This window comes from Typha angustifolia, chromosome 15 (genome assembly GCF_048772165.1).
Source record: "Typha angustifolia cultivar Huaian chromosome 15, ASM4877216v1, whole genome shotgun sequence".
In the NCBI taxonomy this organism is placed as follows: Eukaryota; Viridiplantae; Streptophyta; class Magnoliopsida; order Poales; family Typhaceae; genus Typha; species Typha angustifolia.
This window is the reverse complement of record NC_133253.1, coordinates 17,975,802-17,994,014: the sequence shown is the minus strand read 5'-3', so window position 1 is coordinate 17,994,014 and position 18,213 is coordinate 17,975,802. Positions and strand designations below refer to the sequence as shown.

Below are 18,213 nucleotides of genomic sequence, written 5' to 3'. Positions count from 1 at the left end.
TGAGTGTTTACGAGTACATTAATCTCTTTCACATTCTATTTATTTAAATTATTAACAATAAAGCTTTTGAGTCCCCGAGAAATTTCCTCCTAACGTTAATCTTATATCATCAACCTTATATTTCATAAAGAGAATATCTCCGATCCTTCCTCTTTGTCCAACTCATCCACCTGGGGCCTAGCCGTCTTTTGCCCCTTCCGATAGCGAGGGAAACAAGGGAACCTTTCCCAAATCCCATCGTTACCCCTCTCTTCTCTGACTGCACCTTCCGTTCTCGCTTGCGGTCCCCGGGGTAATTTCGTCATTTCGAACCTTAACCCCGTCCGTCTCCGGATCCGGCAGATCGTCGTGTAACGCCCCTCTTTTCCTCCGTCAAATCCCCCCGCGAGCGAAAACCAACGGTCACGATGCGCGCTGACGTAACTGACGTCGTTAATCCCTCCCAAACGTCGGCGCACGCGCGCCCCCGGCGACTTCCCCCACCTTTCACATGCGCGATACCCCTTTATATCCACCATCGAACCCTCGGAAGCCAGAGTAGCGCGCTAGGGTTTCGAATAGAGATCGGAATAGGGAGAGGAATTCGATGGAGTTGAGGGAGAAGACGACTGCGGCGCCGCCGAGGCGGTCCCCGCCGAATCCGGCGATGCCGTACCGCGACGACTGCTGGAGCGAGGGGGCCACGGCCACGCTCATCGAGGCGTGGGGTGACCGGTTCCTGGAGGTTAACCGCGGCAGCCTCCGGCAGAAGCAGTGGGAGGAGGTCGCCTCCGCCGTCAACTCGCGGCCGGGCGGGGCGGCGCGACTGTCCCGCACCGACGTGCAGTGCAAGAACCGGATCGACACCCTAAAGAAGAAGTACAAGGTCGAGAAAGCGAAGGTCGAGGCGTCCGGGGGCACCGCCGGGAGCCTGTGGCCCTTCTTTCCTCGCCTTCACGATCTCCTCGGCGCTGCGGCCCCTACCTCTGCCAAGAAAACCCAATCCTTGCCCTCGCCGTCGCCGCCGCTGCCGCCTCTCGCTCTCCCGCTTCCAAACTCGCGCCCTGCGGTGGCGATGCCCGTGGATAACTCGTTCTACTTAAGGAATTACGCGGCTGCTGCCGCCGCGGCGGCGGCGGAGAAGGAAGAGGGCGAATCGGATTCCTCGGCTAGGTCTTCGGGTTCAGGTAGTAGTAGTAGGAGGAAGAGGAAGAGGAAGGAAAAGGGTGAAGGGTTTCGGGAGCTGGCGCGGGCAATAGAGAGGTTTACGGAGGTGTACGAGAAGGTGGAGGAGGAGAAGCAGCAGCAGATGGTGGAGCTGGAGAAGCAGAGGATGGAGTTCGCCAAGGGATTAGAGCTTCAGAGGATGCAGATGTTTGTGGATTCTCAGGTCCAGCTCGAAAAGATCAAGCGAGCCCGGCGAGTTGATGCCGATGAGCTTGGATATTGTCTAGCTCTTCCTATTCTCTTCTCTTGAGGTACGAAGAATGGGATGATCTTGGCGTCTTGTTTGAACCTTGCTATAGTATGTAATGCTTTAGATGTTTTGGTATATTTGAATACTCTACTTCTGTGCACTGTTAAACTCATTGATGCGGATTTCTCCCATTTGAAATGTATGCTGTCAGCCAGTCATATTATAGAGATGTTCTGGCCAATGATTGAATTAGAAGTTGACATTTCATTTTCTCTGGGACTCCTCCCATTTAGTTTGACATGCTTACCTATATATGTTCTTGTTGGAGCAAATTTCCAACTAAGCTGATACCATTCTAGACAGGTTGTGAGATCAATACTTGTGGTTCAACACCAGTTGGATTTGAGATTGCTAGGTAAATAGTGTGCTTTTGCAGATGGCAAGATTTGATTATTCTTGAACATGCCAACAATATTAGGGTTACAGATGTAGACTGGCAGAGTTTCAGGTTAGTCTTGCAGATTGTGATTCATTATTATGCTGACAAGTTGACCTTATTATAAGAGGTATTGCATTTGCCTATGTTGCACTTTTTGCCGTTAATATTTTAATTTCGTGTTGATTGTAATCCTCAAAGTTTAAGCTCGTCCAATTTTTTTTTCCTTCACTTGATGTTGATGGAAGTTTGAGAAAAGAAGTGTGAAAGCTGAGATTTACTTTGACCACTGAGATGGTATAACCAAAGAGTTGACAAACCACCATGAGCTAAAAGAATTCGAAAGTAGTATAGTAATTTAGCAACAACCATTGGTATAACTTGTCGACAATTTTTACCTTATAAACAATATACTAGCCACAGAGATTTGGGGGAATAAACTAAATGACGACATGCAAGTTGGTTTACTATGCAAACTAATCTGCCTATGTAATTCAGTTACATTATCTGTTATTTAACTAATTTGGGGCTTGATGTTAATTGTAATGTGATGGAAATCTAAGTTTTGATGAAGTTGGTGTCGAGGAGATACAGTGAATTGCTCAGTTAGATATATTCACTATATTTAATTGCGTAAAGAGTTAGAGGAGATCTGATGGAACATATAAGAGGTAATTTGAGGAGGTCGAGAGATCTCATAAACTCAAGCATGACAGTTCAACTAATATAGCCCTTGAAGTTGGAGATTAGATATGGTCCTAACTAGTATATCACAAAGATGTTACCTTTTTTGATCACTTATGAGTGTTGTACCATGTCCAGTTGCTGAGGCAACACTTGGTGATCAAAATTTTCTAGGCTGAGTTGGAATGCCTAAGATTTTCTAATCATGTAATATTTTTTGGACCCATGCTGTTCCTTATACTTCTATACTTCAATATGATCATGGGAATTTACGGGGCATAGTAAGATATGTGAAACACTTGAAGAAGGTTCTTCTATTCTTCTTTTTGAATACATTGTTTTTAATCTTTGGTAGCTTAATTATATGTAATGACAGCAATCAACATCCTTTATAAGTTAGACAAATCTTTTCAATTTGCATTTAGGAACATTCACAAGTGAATGTTGATCTACATAACTAGTCTACTCTTCTAAATAGTGACTGCTGATCCACATGACTTGTCTCCCATTCTGAAGTGTAATTTTCATTTGTCTTATTAAGCATGTTTGAAGCTGTAGGAGTTGTGCAGACTAGGCGCAAGTCACTTAAAATCTAACTTGTTTTGGGTAGTCAGCATGATCAGAAAGGTCAGAAGGGGTAGACAAGCTGTTGCCAATATTGAGACAAAAGATGTGTAAGTAAGAAGGCTTCTATTAGTTAGTATTTGGAAGCTGATCAGAGATGCTTGGTCAATTTACAGGAGCTTTAATCGGATCATCATCCCGTGAAAATCCTCTAACACAACACTTTTCTCTCTTTCACATAATTTTAATTGCTTATTTTTTCATTCTTTTATAAGTTTTGCAGGTGTGATTTTTGGTCATATAAAGTGAGTTAAAATGAATTTTCCTGACCATATCTCACTTCAGTAACATTACTTATCATTGATGGAGGGACAACAAAGCCTACTTCCTGATAATAGTCTGGAGAGGTTCCATGAACTCTACTAGATATATTCTTCATGTACATAACCACTAAATATTCTAGCGAGTTACTTCTTTGTGCTTTAGTTATGGTGTTTGTTTTCTTCTTCAGAGATAGAAAGCTCGGCTGGATGACTTCGAACTAACTAAAATGCTCCTCTTATGAATGTTTCTTTTTTCCTTTTTTTTGCTGTAAGAAAATTCCTCTCATGCTTTGAACAGTGAGTATTAGTAGATAGTAGCATCATCTTAAAGGGCTCTCTGCATCATTGAAACTTGATATTTGCATGACTATTTTTACGAATTAGTAGTTAAAATATATCCAATGTAATTTGAGAAAGGATGGAAATATCCTCCTCTCTTCTCCTTTGCTACGCGCCATCTGCATTCTGGTCTATGGAATCTTTGCAGTGCTAAATGTATTGGAGCATGGAGACATTTGTTTCCCATCTGATTGAAATTTTCAAAAAGACTAGTCTGAATGTATGAGTTGAATAGATGGGTTAGTTCTTTGAATAAAAAACGGATTCACAATAAACACAAACTATATGTATATAGTACTCAGATGAAAATTTTATCATATATTCATTCTAACCTTTACGGAGAGATTTAAATTCATGGCTGTGATTATAGACTTATAGATTAATAGGACTGACCATTAAGCTACAGTGGTGGTGGTCTTCTAGTTGGAGTAGATGATGGTCATCGAGAGTTTTGATGCATCTTGAAAAAATAAAAAATATTCTGGGGCCGTAGTTTGAGACATCAGGACCCACCAAGCCATCATCCAATGATTGAGAGAACAGATACAATATATTATCATCTTAATAATTAAAAGCAGGATAAAGCTGGGTGTGTGGCAATGGGCAGGGACAATGCTAATATAACGAAGAAGCGTCTGAAAGTAGGCTATGATTTCTTTCCTTCTAGTTGGTAGCTGTGAGATGTTTTAAGTCTCAACTGAACTCAACTGAACAAGAGGCGTCTCAAAGTTGCTTTTTTCTCTTTTTAAAGTTAAATATATTTTTTCTGTTGTATTTATGTCTAAAATTATTTTAATTTTTTATATTTTAATAAGTTTCAAGTCAGTCTTGACTAATATAAAATAATTAGTTTTTTTTAAATTAAATTTAACTGAATAATATCAAAATAATTAAAATATTTTTATGGTGTTCGTTAGAAAAAATATACAAAAAAATTAATAGTTTCAATTTAATTGTAAATATAAGAACTGATTTGATATTTTTTTTAAATATGTGAAGTAAAGTAAATTTAAGAGGATAAAGTATATTTAACTTTTTTTTTTCAGTTGATAATTGCATTAAGGAAAGGGAGTGGATGTAATAATCCCAAGCTTCGCAATGATATATATATATATATATATATAGAGAGAGAGAGAGAGAGAGAGAGAGAGAGAGAGAGAGAGAGAGAGAGAGAGAGAGAGGGGGGGTATTTTAGACGAGAAGATATCGATTTGGCTTTCCTCTGCACTTGTACGCAAGCCAACGGCATCATATACCAACTCACAACAAGCAACTTCGGACGCTACCACAATTCCCCGCTCACACCTCGGCGCGTGGCGGTTATCGCAACGGCGAGGTAATGGCCGCGAGCGGCGCCGTCATTTGACCGCTACGTGGGCGGTGATGTCATCACCTCGTTTCTCTACTCTGCTATTCTGGACCTCCTCCTCCTCCTCTGCTCTTCTATTTATATATATAAAGAGAACATAGGATGGCGTGCGCGCCATCCCTAATTCATCGCCACTGTCCCCGGTGCGATTACCGCTTTCTATCGCCACGCGTCAAGCTCGCGCATGGCGGGTCGCCTCCTTCCTCCTCTTCCAGCCTTTCCTGGGCTCCTCGCTCTTGTCCGAGCAACTCTTCAGGTTCTTATCTTCTCCCTTCTTGACTAGGGATTTGGGGATGGTAGGAATTTCCGGTGATCTGGTTCTATTAATTCATGTTTTGGAATCGCAAAGTTTTGGTTTTTATTGGCAAATTATGGACTCAGTTTGCCATAATGGTGAACTTTGTTTGCATTCAGAGGCTGTCTCCCTTTGGGAAGAGGGAAAACTTGTTCTAAGGATTAGAATGGTGATGTCGATACCAAAATAGTTGACGACGAGGACCTTTTTCTTTTTTCCTATCACAACATTCTAGACACAGGATGATACTTTTCATTAATTTGCTCACCTAGTTGCGTTGCTACGTGGTTTGAAACTAACAGAATACCTTCTTCCCTGACTCAAAGATCGTAGTCAGAAACAACGGAGTGCCTTTTCTGTAGCACCAGAGACCAAATTAATGTTATGAGCTATACTATATGGTGATGGGCTCATCTTTGGGATTGGCATAATAACCCTTTCCCAGACCCAAGATCATTGAAGAAAACAAATGAAGTGGGTCTCTGTAGTATCAAAGACCAACAGAAGTAGCTATCGGGATCAATGTTCTTGAAAAGCACTCACTGTGTGTGCTAGGGTCAAGCCACTGCATATCTAGGAGAATTTGTACAAGTGTTGTAGTACCTAGCATTGTACTTCAAGATTTTTTATCGCTCAACCTAAGGTAACATGCTTTACGCATAATTGAATGTGTTTGCTAGAGAGAAAGAAAAGAAAAGAGAACATGGGAAAATGGAAGTAAACAGTATAATAAACAGGCTAAATGTGATTTATCCTGTTAAGGTTGTTGTTAAGGAATATTTCTAAGTTTTTGTCTTTCATGCTTCAAAAATAGTACAAAGATAGTCAGCACTGAATTTTCTTTTTTTATTTTTTAATCCATGTCTTGACACTTATGTAAGTTTTAAAGGGCATAGGATCAAACTTTTGGATCAGAAGGTCCATAATACGCACATAAATGAGCTGTGTCAGAGAAGAATAGCCATATATAAGTGCTGTTGGAAGTTGACCAATTATAAATTTTAAAGGATATAGCACAACTCCTAAATATAGATAAAACAAGAAGAGAGAGAGAGAGAGAGAGAGAGAGAGAGAGAGAGAGAGAGAGAGCTCCTTGCCTAATGGAAAAGGTTTACTCGGTGTTAATTTGAAGAGAAAGAGAAAAAAAGTTATTCCCTCAAATATCCTCTATATTAAATAGTATTTCAACTAAAATTAGGAGAACTGAACTTCGTCAGCTTTTGTTAATGTGCTTTTTCTTCTTTCTTTACGTCTCTTAACTTTTCATCTTTTTCTCCTTCCTCCTGATTTGCAAATTGCAACTACAGACAATATGCTTATCAACCACTTATATCATCTGAAGTCAACTTGAAAAGACAAAGAACTCATGAAGTTCAAGTGAGTGGAAGGGCAGGTTTCATCTGCGGGAAATATGATTCTAGGGCTACTAGTTGGTTTCCTTTCTAATCATTTTTGTTTTCTTTTGTTGCTACTTATTCATCTGACAGAGTGGCAGTATTTCTTTTCTACTCTCTTCTTCTTGTTAGTTTTGTGTTTCTTCTCTATTATTTGTTGATATATATGTCCTTCCATGGTGTTATAGCGATAATGGTAATAGTTGAAGCTTTATCTACCTTTTTGTGGTCTTCTATAAAATTTTATCAGCAGAAGACTAGATTATCATTTTCAGCTAACTTTTTCCTTGCAGTGTAATTCACCTAGAGCTGTAAACTCTTTCTGTTTCTTTTATTTGGTCATGGAGGGAGTGGGGAGGGTGATGCAGAAGGCCAATATCAGTTAAAATGATTCGTAAATTAGTCGCATAATATTGTTTGCATTAAGTGTTTGATGAAGTTCATAATCTGTATGGTTCTCTTTTTAGCTCCGCAACATATACTAATGGCATTATCTTTATTGTACTATCACCAACATACTAGATTTTGAACTTGGAAATGTTGTGTCCATGCAGGATTGAACACAACTAGTGTTAATTTAAATTTTATTTCTCATCCAATGAATATAAGTCAAGGAAGTCTTACATCATCCGAGGACATTTCTGGGATCAAAGAGGCACCTGATCATCTTCTCGTCCTTGTCCATGGCATCTTGGCTAGGTAAATGATATTTGCAAACAGTTTTCTGGCCATGCAAAATTGGATATATGGACAGACAATGGAGTGCAACATGTATATGTTCAGCAACAAATATGTACATTGATAGCCTTTAATCCCTGATGAAAGTAGATAAAGGTAGATGCATGAAATAAATTCTAACACCTAATATACTTCAGAATGGGTCCGTTCTTTCCAAGCTAATCTGTTTTTCTCTCCCACCCAATTATTTATTGTCATTCATGCCTCTTTCCTACCCGCTAGGTGTTCAGCCATCTATCCTGACATTTTTTTGTCTCCCTTTCACTTCTTCATCTTGACATATCCAGAAACATGCTTATCACATGCGCTTGTCTGCTAGATCACATTTCAAGTGAAGTAGCTCCAGGATTTTTTCACAATCTACCGTACTAGTTTTCTAATGCAACTCAGTCATTTTGGTAGTGATTATGCATGACTTTGGGATCTTATTTGCTGTAAATTAAGTTGTTGTTGGGTGTCTGTTCTCTTGGAATTTAGTAAGCTAAGCTTCACAATTTTAGTTACTAAAAACAAGCCCATGGTCAAGACAACATCTCATTTTCCTGTTATATGATTTATGCAGTCCTAGTGACTGGACATATGCAGAGGCCGAGTTGAAAAGACGGCTGGGTAGAAATTTCATCATCTATGGTATGACATGTATTACGTAATTGGGATAATAATGCTTCAATTTAGTATCTCATATGAAAGTTTTTATTCTTTATATGTTTCTTTTTCCATAAAATAATCCTCATCTTCTTCTCAACATGATATATAAATTCCTTTTTTTGCTCATTCAAGTTATTGAGATTTGCTAAATGAAGCATGACAATATTCGCTTATACAATTGTTAATTTATGGTATGTAAATCAAAATTTCTCATTGCCTATGCTGTAAAGTTCCTTTGCCTTTATATTTATTGGAAAAGGTTTTGTGTTGATATAGTATCTAAGGTCTAATTTAAATCTGTTCATTGCGGGCTAAAGCGCACCTTTCTAATGCAAAGTATCAACTGCAATTACTTAATGTCCATTGCAAGGATTGCTATATCAGTGGCGCATGCTATGTTGATACCCTATTGGCACGGGACATGTCGGCTCAGCATGCACTAGTGTATCAGTGGCATCTTGACACACCTATAATATGCTTTGTAGGGTCTTTATACATAATTTTTGGTTTGAATATATATATATACATATTAAAGCTTATAATAGAGTTTTTATCCCTAGATAATTTGTAAATGACAAATTTTGTTAAAGACATAACAATGGTCAAGTAGTAACATAATTTAACGTATAACATGATTGAATATGTTTATTAATTGATAATAATTTAGTAATTAAAAACCAAAATCTAGTTGAACAAAGCATGACGAGGATGATCAAATACTTCATTTGCTGGCACAAGAATAATATGAGGATGTTGTGTCGAATACTGTTGATAATCCTTAAAACTCTTCTATTGATAGTAATACTTATTGTAACATCTCGTATACTCATATCAAATAATTTCTAATTGTGTTAAAATTTTAGTTAAAATTGGGCTCAAATCAATTTATATGGAGTTAATCTAACATGTTTCTACTTTCTACACCAATTTTGATCCAATTTGAATGCATTTGGCATAATAATGTGAAATTTTGTGAAATTTGGGAACTTTTTTTGGGGGCAATTATAGTTGCCCTTTGATTCCTACATTTTTAAAGAGCAGATTTTTTTTAGATCTATATAGAAGGACTCTTACAAATGATATATTTAGTAAAGTTAAGCTAGATTTATCATTCTTACAACCCAAATGGAAAACATTTAAGAGAAGAAAGAAAACTTTGCATTTTGATGGGATTTGAAGAAATCTTAAATCCCTTCTAATTCTCATTTATTTCTTCTTTTCTAAATTATTTTTCTATTTTGAAAAGTTACTACCTATGACTTGTCCTTAAGGGGTTTTGAGTATCATCCATTGTGTGCCACCAGTACTTACCCATGTCCATCGACATGGAGTGGCATGGGATGGCACTCATTTATGCCGATTAGCACTTGCTATGCTGATGGGATATTGGCGCCACATGTCGACTCCCAATCATAAAGGAAACTTGAAGCTTGTTCACTGCCAAAAAGATATTTTTAGATGCGGTTATGATTGTCACAGTATATTGGTAATCTTTATCTTTGTTTAAGTCTCACAACCCAATTTTTAGAATCATGATCGACTATGTACTCCAATAGGCTTGAAAGTAACTATTAAATTCCATAATATAAAGAACTCAAAATTTATCTGATAACTCCAAATAAAAAAGCTCTTAAAGAAATAAAGATACCTAAGTTATACAACCAATGTTTTTCTAATGAAACTAAGGCAACAAATAATTTCCAAAGTTTAAAACTAAAATCACTACTACAACCGAAGATAAAAAGGCCTAAATTCTAAGTTGAGGTAAATGAGTCTCGGTGCACTATGTTCAAATATTTAAGCTTAATGAGCTAGCAAATTAAGCTCAGTGGGTGACTTTACCCAAAAACCAGTAAAACCAAAAAGTGACTTTACCCAAAAACCAGTAAAACCAAAATTTACACGAAATGGTATATAAGCAAAATTCAGCAATTAATAACAATAACTAGCATGCCCAAAATGTGAATAATAAGCACAAGGAACAATAATGTAATTAATAAGCTGATAACATGCTCAATTTTATTATGCAGAACTTCTCAATCTTAATAATGTCAAATGTCTCATTTTAGAACTGTGCCATCAGGATTATTCCTCGTAGGTGACCATTTTAGGATTGCTAGGAGGTGCTACTATGTGATAAAACACTCAATCTTTTTCACTAATCATTAGGAGAGATTATTGTCACTTTAGAGAGATTTTTATTTTAGTCTGAGATTGTTCCCTAACTTCGCTAGAGTTACCTAAGCGTATAATAGACTAATTATGAATATGTCTCTTCTTTGGACTTTAAGGTAGACTTAAATCATTACAAGAAGATGCGAATCTTTAGCCTGAGACTATTTTCAAATCCTACCTACTCATAACTATTGTTCTACTAGTTATTCATGATAAAAAGTATTTGCCATTTACATGAATAGTAAAGCACGAAGAATAACAATTCATGAACTATAATATTTTATGAAGTAGTGTATGGTACAAAGTATACATAGCACGAAGATAATATAATGATATAATAGCATGAAATACTTGAATGGATCTACTTACAGAATAACTCAAATCCCTAATCCAGATACGAGAAAAAATTACCACCTTAAACAATAAGTATTTTATACTTCAATTTATCAATAAACAAATCTCTAGTATAAGACAATTTTAAATCTTCCCAAAGACTTGGGTTGGCTGCAGGACTCGCAACCCACACTACTTAAAATTCGAGTTTGGCTCCCTTGGCCTCGACCTAGACTTAGCCCTAAGCTTGAGCTGGGTTGCAGCCAACAAAATTTAGTAGGTTGGGCCTGGTTGGCCTAACCAATTCACTCATCCCAACTCAAATATAACTCGGGTTGGGGGTGAGCCTACTCACCCCTAACCTATCCTCAAAGAGGAGAGCAAACATAGATGGCAAAGAGAAAAGGGGTTATTGATACTCGCTGCCTTTGATCAGTAATCCGTAGGTCTCTTCCTACTCTCATGAGCGGTGTGAGTTTGAATATAGTCTTCAATTTACGATCCAGCCAACGGAGTGAAATCTAGGTCTATTGTGGACCTTCAAGGTTAAGAGGGTCCTTGAGATTTAACAGATGGATCAGAATAATATTTTGAGGTTTGATAGATCCGGGATGGAGAATCGAATCTATTGGAATGGATCGGCGAGAGGGGTTGAGTGGTGGATGTGGTAGAGCTCAACTAAGGTAGGTGATAGTGGATTAATGGAGGCGTGTGGTAGGTTGGGGTGTTACGCAAGGCAAAGAAGAGGAGGCAGATAGTGGGTCGATTCTCAAGGATGAGAGGGGCTACCAGAGGGAAGGGGAAGGAGCTCGGTTGGATTGAGGGAGATTGTGGGAGAAAAAAGAAGAGACAAGGATAATATTTGATTAATTTCCAAAGTTATTGCTCAAGTGCGCACCACAACTATTTGTAGGTGGCTACCTGCGACTTGGTTGGCCTAACCAAAGTGTTTTGGTTCAACTCACAATAATTAGATACTCTTAAGCAAATGACTTAACAAAAGATTAAAAAACACTACTCCAAGCGAGGCCTCTCCATCAAGTGTTTGAATGGCCATGTGGGCATTTGAATGCCAAAAACTCATTTTTGCACTTGGGTATTGGTGTTTGAACGCCTAACCAGGGCGTTCGAACGCCAAAGCCCAAGACCTGAACTATTGGCTGATAATGATCCTTATTCTTCAGCAAACAAACAAATAACTATTACAACCCCAAAGCCAAAAAAAAAAAAAGATTAGCTAAAAGACTATCTCATATTAGTTACTAGTAGCAGTCCAAACCATCAACACCCAAATCCTTCTCACGGCTTAGGTGACCCATATGAGATGGTGAAACGGCGACTAAGGTGGTCGGCGACGATCAACCTCAACTCCATGGTCGAGGCCATGGTCCTTCGGTGATCCTAGCCATGAGGTTCCAATCAAGAACACCAACAGACCCCTCATGAGAACTCATCTGGAAAGTCGGATGCATTCAACATCGATGCGAGCAATCACCATCATGACTGGAAAGGCTCGACAGGTGTCCACATAGCGTAGCCTCCATGAGGAACTTTTAGAAGTTACAATGGGCAAGTATGGCATCGACATGAGGCACTGGCAAGTGAATCACTCCAATGAAGCCACAAAAATAAAAATGAGGCTATACCACTAAATACTCAAATAAATTAAAATTACTTGTAGGCGGTGGAAGAGGACTCACCCGCAATTCAATTGGTGTTATTTACTTGCTTAGGTGACGCCCATCGGCCATATTTGATTATGGGAACCTCAGTGAGGAAGAAAAAAGAAGAAGAAGAGAACGAGAAGGAGATAGCAATCCCTGGAGAAGAGGAGAGTGGAGGGCTTTATAAGGGAAGAGTATAAGATGAGTATGACTTCTCCCTGATGAATTTGCTGGGGAAATTACATTCAAACCTTGTCTTTGAGAGGGAGAAGGCACGTGCGCCCTTTTTTGTGTGTGGATATTACATTGAGACTGTAAAACTCTATGCATACTTGCTTCTATTTTTAAGTTTCTACTATTATAGTAGCAGGATGGACCTAAACTTAGTGTACTGATCTATACTTGCATTCTTCTCCAAAGATCCTTGTATCGCTGTATCACATACATCTATTGTTTTAAACACTTTGCGACACTTTCTGGAATAGATGGAAATAAAATCTTGGTGTATTCCTAAAATAAATCAGCCTCATGTTTTGTTTTACTAGTCCTAGATTAGATGATTTTGACTGTCACGGAGTGGAATACCCATAAAAAGGTTTTCTTTAGTAGCAGATTTTAGGAAGGGAATAATGATGCTACTACTACATTTCCTACAGAGGTTAGTTTGAGCAGTTGCTGTGGTTGTTGCTCTTCTTCTAAGTATGTTAAGTACCTGATACCTCATAGAGGTGCACTGAATGAAATAAGCATGTCTTCTGCCATATTCTGTAGCAATATAGGTTGAAAATGATTTGCGTTCTGGCCAAATTTATATTTCCTTTCCTTTCCTTTCAGCAAGTTCCTCGAATACTTTTACCAAAACATTTGGTGGGATTGAGGGGGCTGGAAGGCGTTTAGCGGATGAAGTATGTGCTTTAGTATTCATCCTTTTAAGAAACTTATAATTCTAGACACAATTGTGGTCAAATTGTAGCCTGCTGATTTAACTGTATATTGTTTCACTGATGTGATTATGATGCCTTGTGGAAGCAGATCTTAAATGTGGTTCAAAAGACAGAAAGCTTGAAAAGAATATCCTTCTTAGCACATTCATTAGGCGGTCTCTTTGCAAGATATGCTATTGCCATACTTTATTCTTCAGGTACATTGTATCTTGTTGGCATGAAATCTTGTCAATCCTATCGTTGAATATAACATATAAAAACAACTATTTTGTAAAAGCTTAATCTTTTAGAGTAATTGATGATTTATTATAGTATCAGAGTAAAGGTCATCTGAATCTCTCTAGGCCTATCTATTTTTTATTAATATAATACCTCCATCCATTTAAGTCAATTATATTTCTTGACCTTCAAAATCTCTCAAACCCAGAAATAAGAGTTTCGAATATAAAAACCACAGTTATGTAAAATACATTTCTTTATTAGGTACAATTGCTGGACTGGAGCCAATGAATTTCATTACCTTAGCAACCCCACATCTTGGGGTTAGAGGGAAAAGACAGGTAATCTTTGATTGTTGTTACTTTATGTGTACCATCACTGTTTTTATTTTGCTCTTTATTGCCTATTATCTGTTAGGAATTATCTTGTTATATATGCTATTAACTCTTTTCAACCATGAAACTCTTGCTTGGCTGCATGATTGGGAAATTTTCTTCTTCCTCTTATATTCAAATTTTCTAATATTATTGTGTTGCATGATGGTAAAGTCTAGAGTGTCAACTAATTCACAGAACTGGTATGGAGGTTGGTTCACCGGTTCAGCAGTTGGACCACCCGGTTCAGTCTGGTTCTAATAAGTATGGTTTAAACTGCTAATAGACTATGTTTATAGCGTCTGATATATCAGTGAAGAGAATTTGTTCTCCAATGATGCTCATGTCTCAACATATTATGCCACTAGTACCATAAACTATGTAAAAAGTAATCAACAAAGGAACAAGACTTAAGGAATTATCTGATACGGTAAAACTCAAGGGTAGCAAGAGTAGAATGTTATGGTTTGTGCTCAAGCAAGCTTGAAGAAAAGTCAATTGAGAAGAGCTGATCCCCGAAAGCAAAGGACAGTTAGCTCATTCAAAGATTTGAAGAATAGTGAAGATTGATTAACTGCTTTTGGTTTTCATTTCTTTTAGCTTCCCTTTTTATTGGGTGTACCAATTCTGGAAAAACTTGCTCGACCTTTAGCTCCCATCTTTGCTGGGAGAACTGGACGTCAGCTTTTTCTGATGGATGGTAAACCAAGAAAACCACCTCTTCTCTTACAAATGGCATCTGATTATGAAGACAAAAAGTTTATGTAAGTCAGCAAGTGTAAAGAAACAATGTCTTTAATCAATATTCTTCAATATATTTTTGCTGAAAGCTCCTTATACTCTTTTTTGTTTTGCAGATCTGCTGTTGGTGCCTTTAAGAGTCGAATTCTGTATGCTAATGTTTCATATGATCGTATCCCTGTTAAGAACTTATCCTCCAAGTACTTTATTATGCATGAGCTGATTAAATTTCTTTTAAAGATAGTCATCATCATGTCCTTGTCATTTCCACTTCTGTTTTCTTGAGCTAATATCAGATATGGTTGGATGGCGAACATCTTCAATAAGGAGAGAAACCGAGCTTGTTAAGGTACTTTTCATAATATGTTGGAAAAGAATACCATAATCACTTGGAAAATTTGATTGCATGAATAATAGCATGGACAAGGTGGTCCAATCAATGATAAATCTCTGGCAACAACTCCAAGATTTTAGCCAATTGTGGAAGGACCTGAAATGTTGGAGTTATCCAAGAGGACATACTTCAAATTTAAATTGAAGCTTTCTAAAAGATGCCATGAAGCATGGAGATGGATGCTTGATATGGGCACGCCACACAGACGCACAGTCACTACTCACTACAAACCTACCTATCTACATCTGTGTGTGAAGTTCACTTTTGTGTGCTTGCCCTTTATTTAGCTGGGAATTTATTGTAAACTGTGATTATAAATATCCAATCAGACTCCAATTTATTCATCAACAAAAGAAAAACATTCATGTCAGGTATGTCGAAATGTGATGTGAGATGTTGCTTATTGGGCGACCAGAGAAAGTAGGATAATTCAATCTATAATTTGTAAGAGCTGTTAGTATACAGAGCCTGGCTGCCTTCAAGTACATTGATCATGCCTATAACATAAATTCGTAACTTTCTGTCACAATTATAAGCTGCAACCTTCCAGTTTGACTGAAAAGGAAGATTATAATCTCTTTCCAGAGTGAGTTATCTTTGTTCTTGGACTCTTAGTAGGAGTCATTAGTATTGAATATCATAACCTCTTCTCTAAATAGTATCCAAGTAATATTCTGGAAGGATCTGTATCCACATTCTCTGTACACCCAAGAAGTGTCCATCATGTTTTTCTATAGAGCATGCGACAATTATTATATCCAATGTCACATCTGATAGACTGATACATATGCTACAATAGTTCCAATGGTAAGAGCTTCTCAGAAATGTAATTAGAAGCTATCTTAGATTTATGACATATTCTAGTATGCAATCATTTGGTGATGTTTATAACCATATTGAGATACTCTTGTATTTTTCACATGCAGCCTTCACGACAGTCTTTGGATGGATACAAGCATGTTGTAGATGTAGAATATTGTCAGGCAGTATCATCTGAGGGTCCTCATTTTCCATCAGAAGCAGCCAAGGCAAAGGAAGCTGCCCTAACTGCGCCGAACACACAAAACACGGCAGAGTATTATCATATGATGGAAGGCATGTGTTGAGCTTCGCAGTCCAGAAATCTATCTAGTTTCTCTCTTTATTCTTTCAGCTCATTAGGTGACTGACAAGTTTGACAATGAAAACAGAGGAGATGATACAAGGTCTGCAAAGGATAAGTTGGCTGAAAGTTGATGTCAGCTTTCACTCAGCAATATGGCCCTTCTTAGCTCACAATAATATTAATGTATGATTTTTTCCGCTTGCAATTGATGATGGCATTGAAATTTGTATTTGTGATGTTTCCACTAAAATAAATGTCAATAATTCAGGTAAAGCGTGAGTGGCTTCACAAGGCTGGTGCTGGTGTTATTGCTCATGTTGCTGACAGTCTAAAGCAACAGGAATCACGTACAGTCATCGCTGCAAATCTTTAGGTACTTATGGATGCAGCACTCTAGTATATTTTAACAGTAGCTAATAAAACAAAACTACATATAAAAAATCATGGTTCGTGTCATCTTTCATCTTTTCTGAGGAAAAGACTTTATTTTTAAGATGAATTATATGAGATCAAGAGGGCTGAAAAAGATTTTTCAACAACAACCAAATTTATATATAATAATAAATAAAGGAAAAAAATCGAATGCAATAATTGTTATGATGCTTGCTTTTGGAAAGTTCACAACATCAATATATGCTAGTTAATTTGATTTTATTCTATTTAAAAATGTAAAACAAGCTACTGACTACGGTCCATTCTATTATAGCTGTTAGACTGCAGAGAAGAGTTTGATGATTTGATCTTATTTGCATTTATTGGAATGCTCTTCTTGGGCACGTCTTGCACTAGTATAGTGGGTGAGATTTCTGTGTTTAGTGATTTACTGACCTACAGAAACTTTAAAGAGAGGATTGACCAATTCTTCATTCAACAACCGAAATAGGCTTTTCTATGTGTGAAAGGAACAAGGCATGCAGAAGGAGCTGTCACATTTTCTTTTCTCTTATGTTTTGGTTCACCCATAAATTATACCTGAGTTTATTTCTTTTTCGATCTTTTAGTAAGGATGTTATTCAAGGAAAGAAACTCATTGTAGCTCATTAGACTATGATTTGTGATAATTTGATGGAGTGAGGCTTCAAACCCACTTTTATCTCCTTGACAATGACAATTTGCAGAAAATGCTTTCACAGTGATGTAATTATTCTTTTTTGTGCAGGTATCCTGGAGCTTATGTTAATGTAAATTTGTCATTCTCTATCCTAAACAATCCCCTCAAATCCAAAACCACAAAAGCAAAGGCATTCGGTTCAGACATCGCTGAACACAATACCTGACCTGATGAGATGGCTGTACAAAGGAAGCAGGTTGAGCTGATTCAACCACTGCACTTCTTTTTTCTTTTCTTTTCTTTTGGAATTGAGGGTCTTCTAGTGATTCTGATGAGCAATGTGAGGATGATTGTTCTGAGGCAGCACCATCAATACGCAGCAAATTATGAGCAGAAGAAAAATAAAGAGGGAACTAGAGAGATGTTTGATCTTGTCGGCAGGAAAATAAATGGAGCACTACTGCTTTACATGTCTTTATTCAGGCAATAAGAAGCTCAAGGTGTTTATGCTAAGACATTCGAATAAGTCAATGACCCATACAATTTGAAAATGTGCTGATAAGTGTTTCTTTTAGGGACCAAGTTTAGTGGTTGATTGCCTTACCTACTACCCACCCACTACTCATCAGCTTGGTTACTTGCATATATGTAAGAATAAGACTTCCCAATGAAGCTACATCTTATATGTATTTCATAATTTTATTAAAGAAGGGGTAGTTCATTGTTGTGAGATAGGATTTGGCACTTGGCATGCAATAAAATGGGACTTGGGACAATGTAAGCATCTCATCTTATTATTATTATTATTATTATTATTATTATTATTATTATTATTTCTTTCTATTAGACAATAACAAGATAAGTTAAATGGACTGAAATCTTTTTGTGCTTAGGTGGACTTTATTATAACCATTTCTCAGTAACAAGTATTTGTATGGTTGTATCAAGTCAAAGTTTACCTACTGTGTTTAATTAAGCTAAACCCACTAGGTAAGTAATAAGTTATATAATTAATTATTTTCCAGGA

The 18,213-nt window shown here is 37.4% G+C and overlaps 2 protein-coding genes across 2 annotated transcripts; both read left to right on the top strand.

The window, feature by feature from the left end:
- The first annotated feature begins 157 nt into the window (after positions 1-157).
- On the top strand, positions 158-1,668 carry LOC140778022 (trihelix transcription factor ENAP2-like). Its single transcript, XM_073122534.1, has one exon. The coding sequence runs from the start codon at positions 587-589 to the stop codon at positions 1,454-1,456; it is 870 nt and encodes a 289-aa protein (XP_072978635.1). The 5' UTR covers positions 158-586; the 3' UTR covers positions 1,457-1,668.
- Positions 1,669-4,901: 3,233 nt separating this feature from the next.
- Positions 4,902-17,968, top strand: LOC140777734 (uncharacterized). Its single transcript, XM_073122061.1, has 13 exons — positions 4,902-5,367; positions 7,355-7,499; positions 8,101-8,168; positions 13,193-13,263; positions 13,391-13,499; positions 13,786-13,862; positions 14,496-14,659; positions 14,753-14,808; positions 14,933-14,985; positions 15,957-16,125; positions 16,221-16,318; positions 16,404-16,508; positions 17,295-17,968. Exons 1-12 carry the CDS (start codon positions 5,214-5,216, stop codon positions 16,506-16,508), a joined length of 1,269 nt encoding a protein of 422 aa, XP_072978162.1. The 5' UTR covers positions 4,902-5,213; the 3' UTR covers positions 17,295-17,968.
- The last annotated feature ends 245 nt before the right edge of the window (positions 17,969-18,213 follow it).

Excerpts from the sequence above, each read along its gene's own strand:
- LOC140778022 (XM_073122534.1), top strand. The coding sequence starts at position 587 with ATGGAGTTGAGGGAGAAGACGACTGCGGCGCCGCCGAGGCGGTCCCCG.
- LOC140777734 (XM_073122061.1), top strand. The coding sequence starts at position 5,214 with ATGGCGTGCGCGCCATCCCTAATTCATCGCCACTGTCCCCGGTGCGAT. Across the intron at positions 14,986-15,956 it reads GAGAAACCGAGCTTGTTAAG|CCTTCACGACAGTCTTTGGA; the intron begins GTACTTTTCATA and ends TTTCACATGCAG. Across the intron at positions 16,126-16,220 it reads GTATTATCATATGATGGAAG|AGGAGATGATACAAGGTCTG; the intron begins GCATGTGTTGAG and ends CAATGAAAACAG.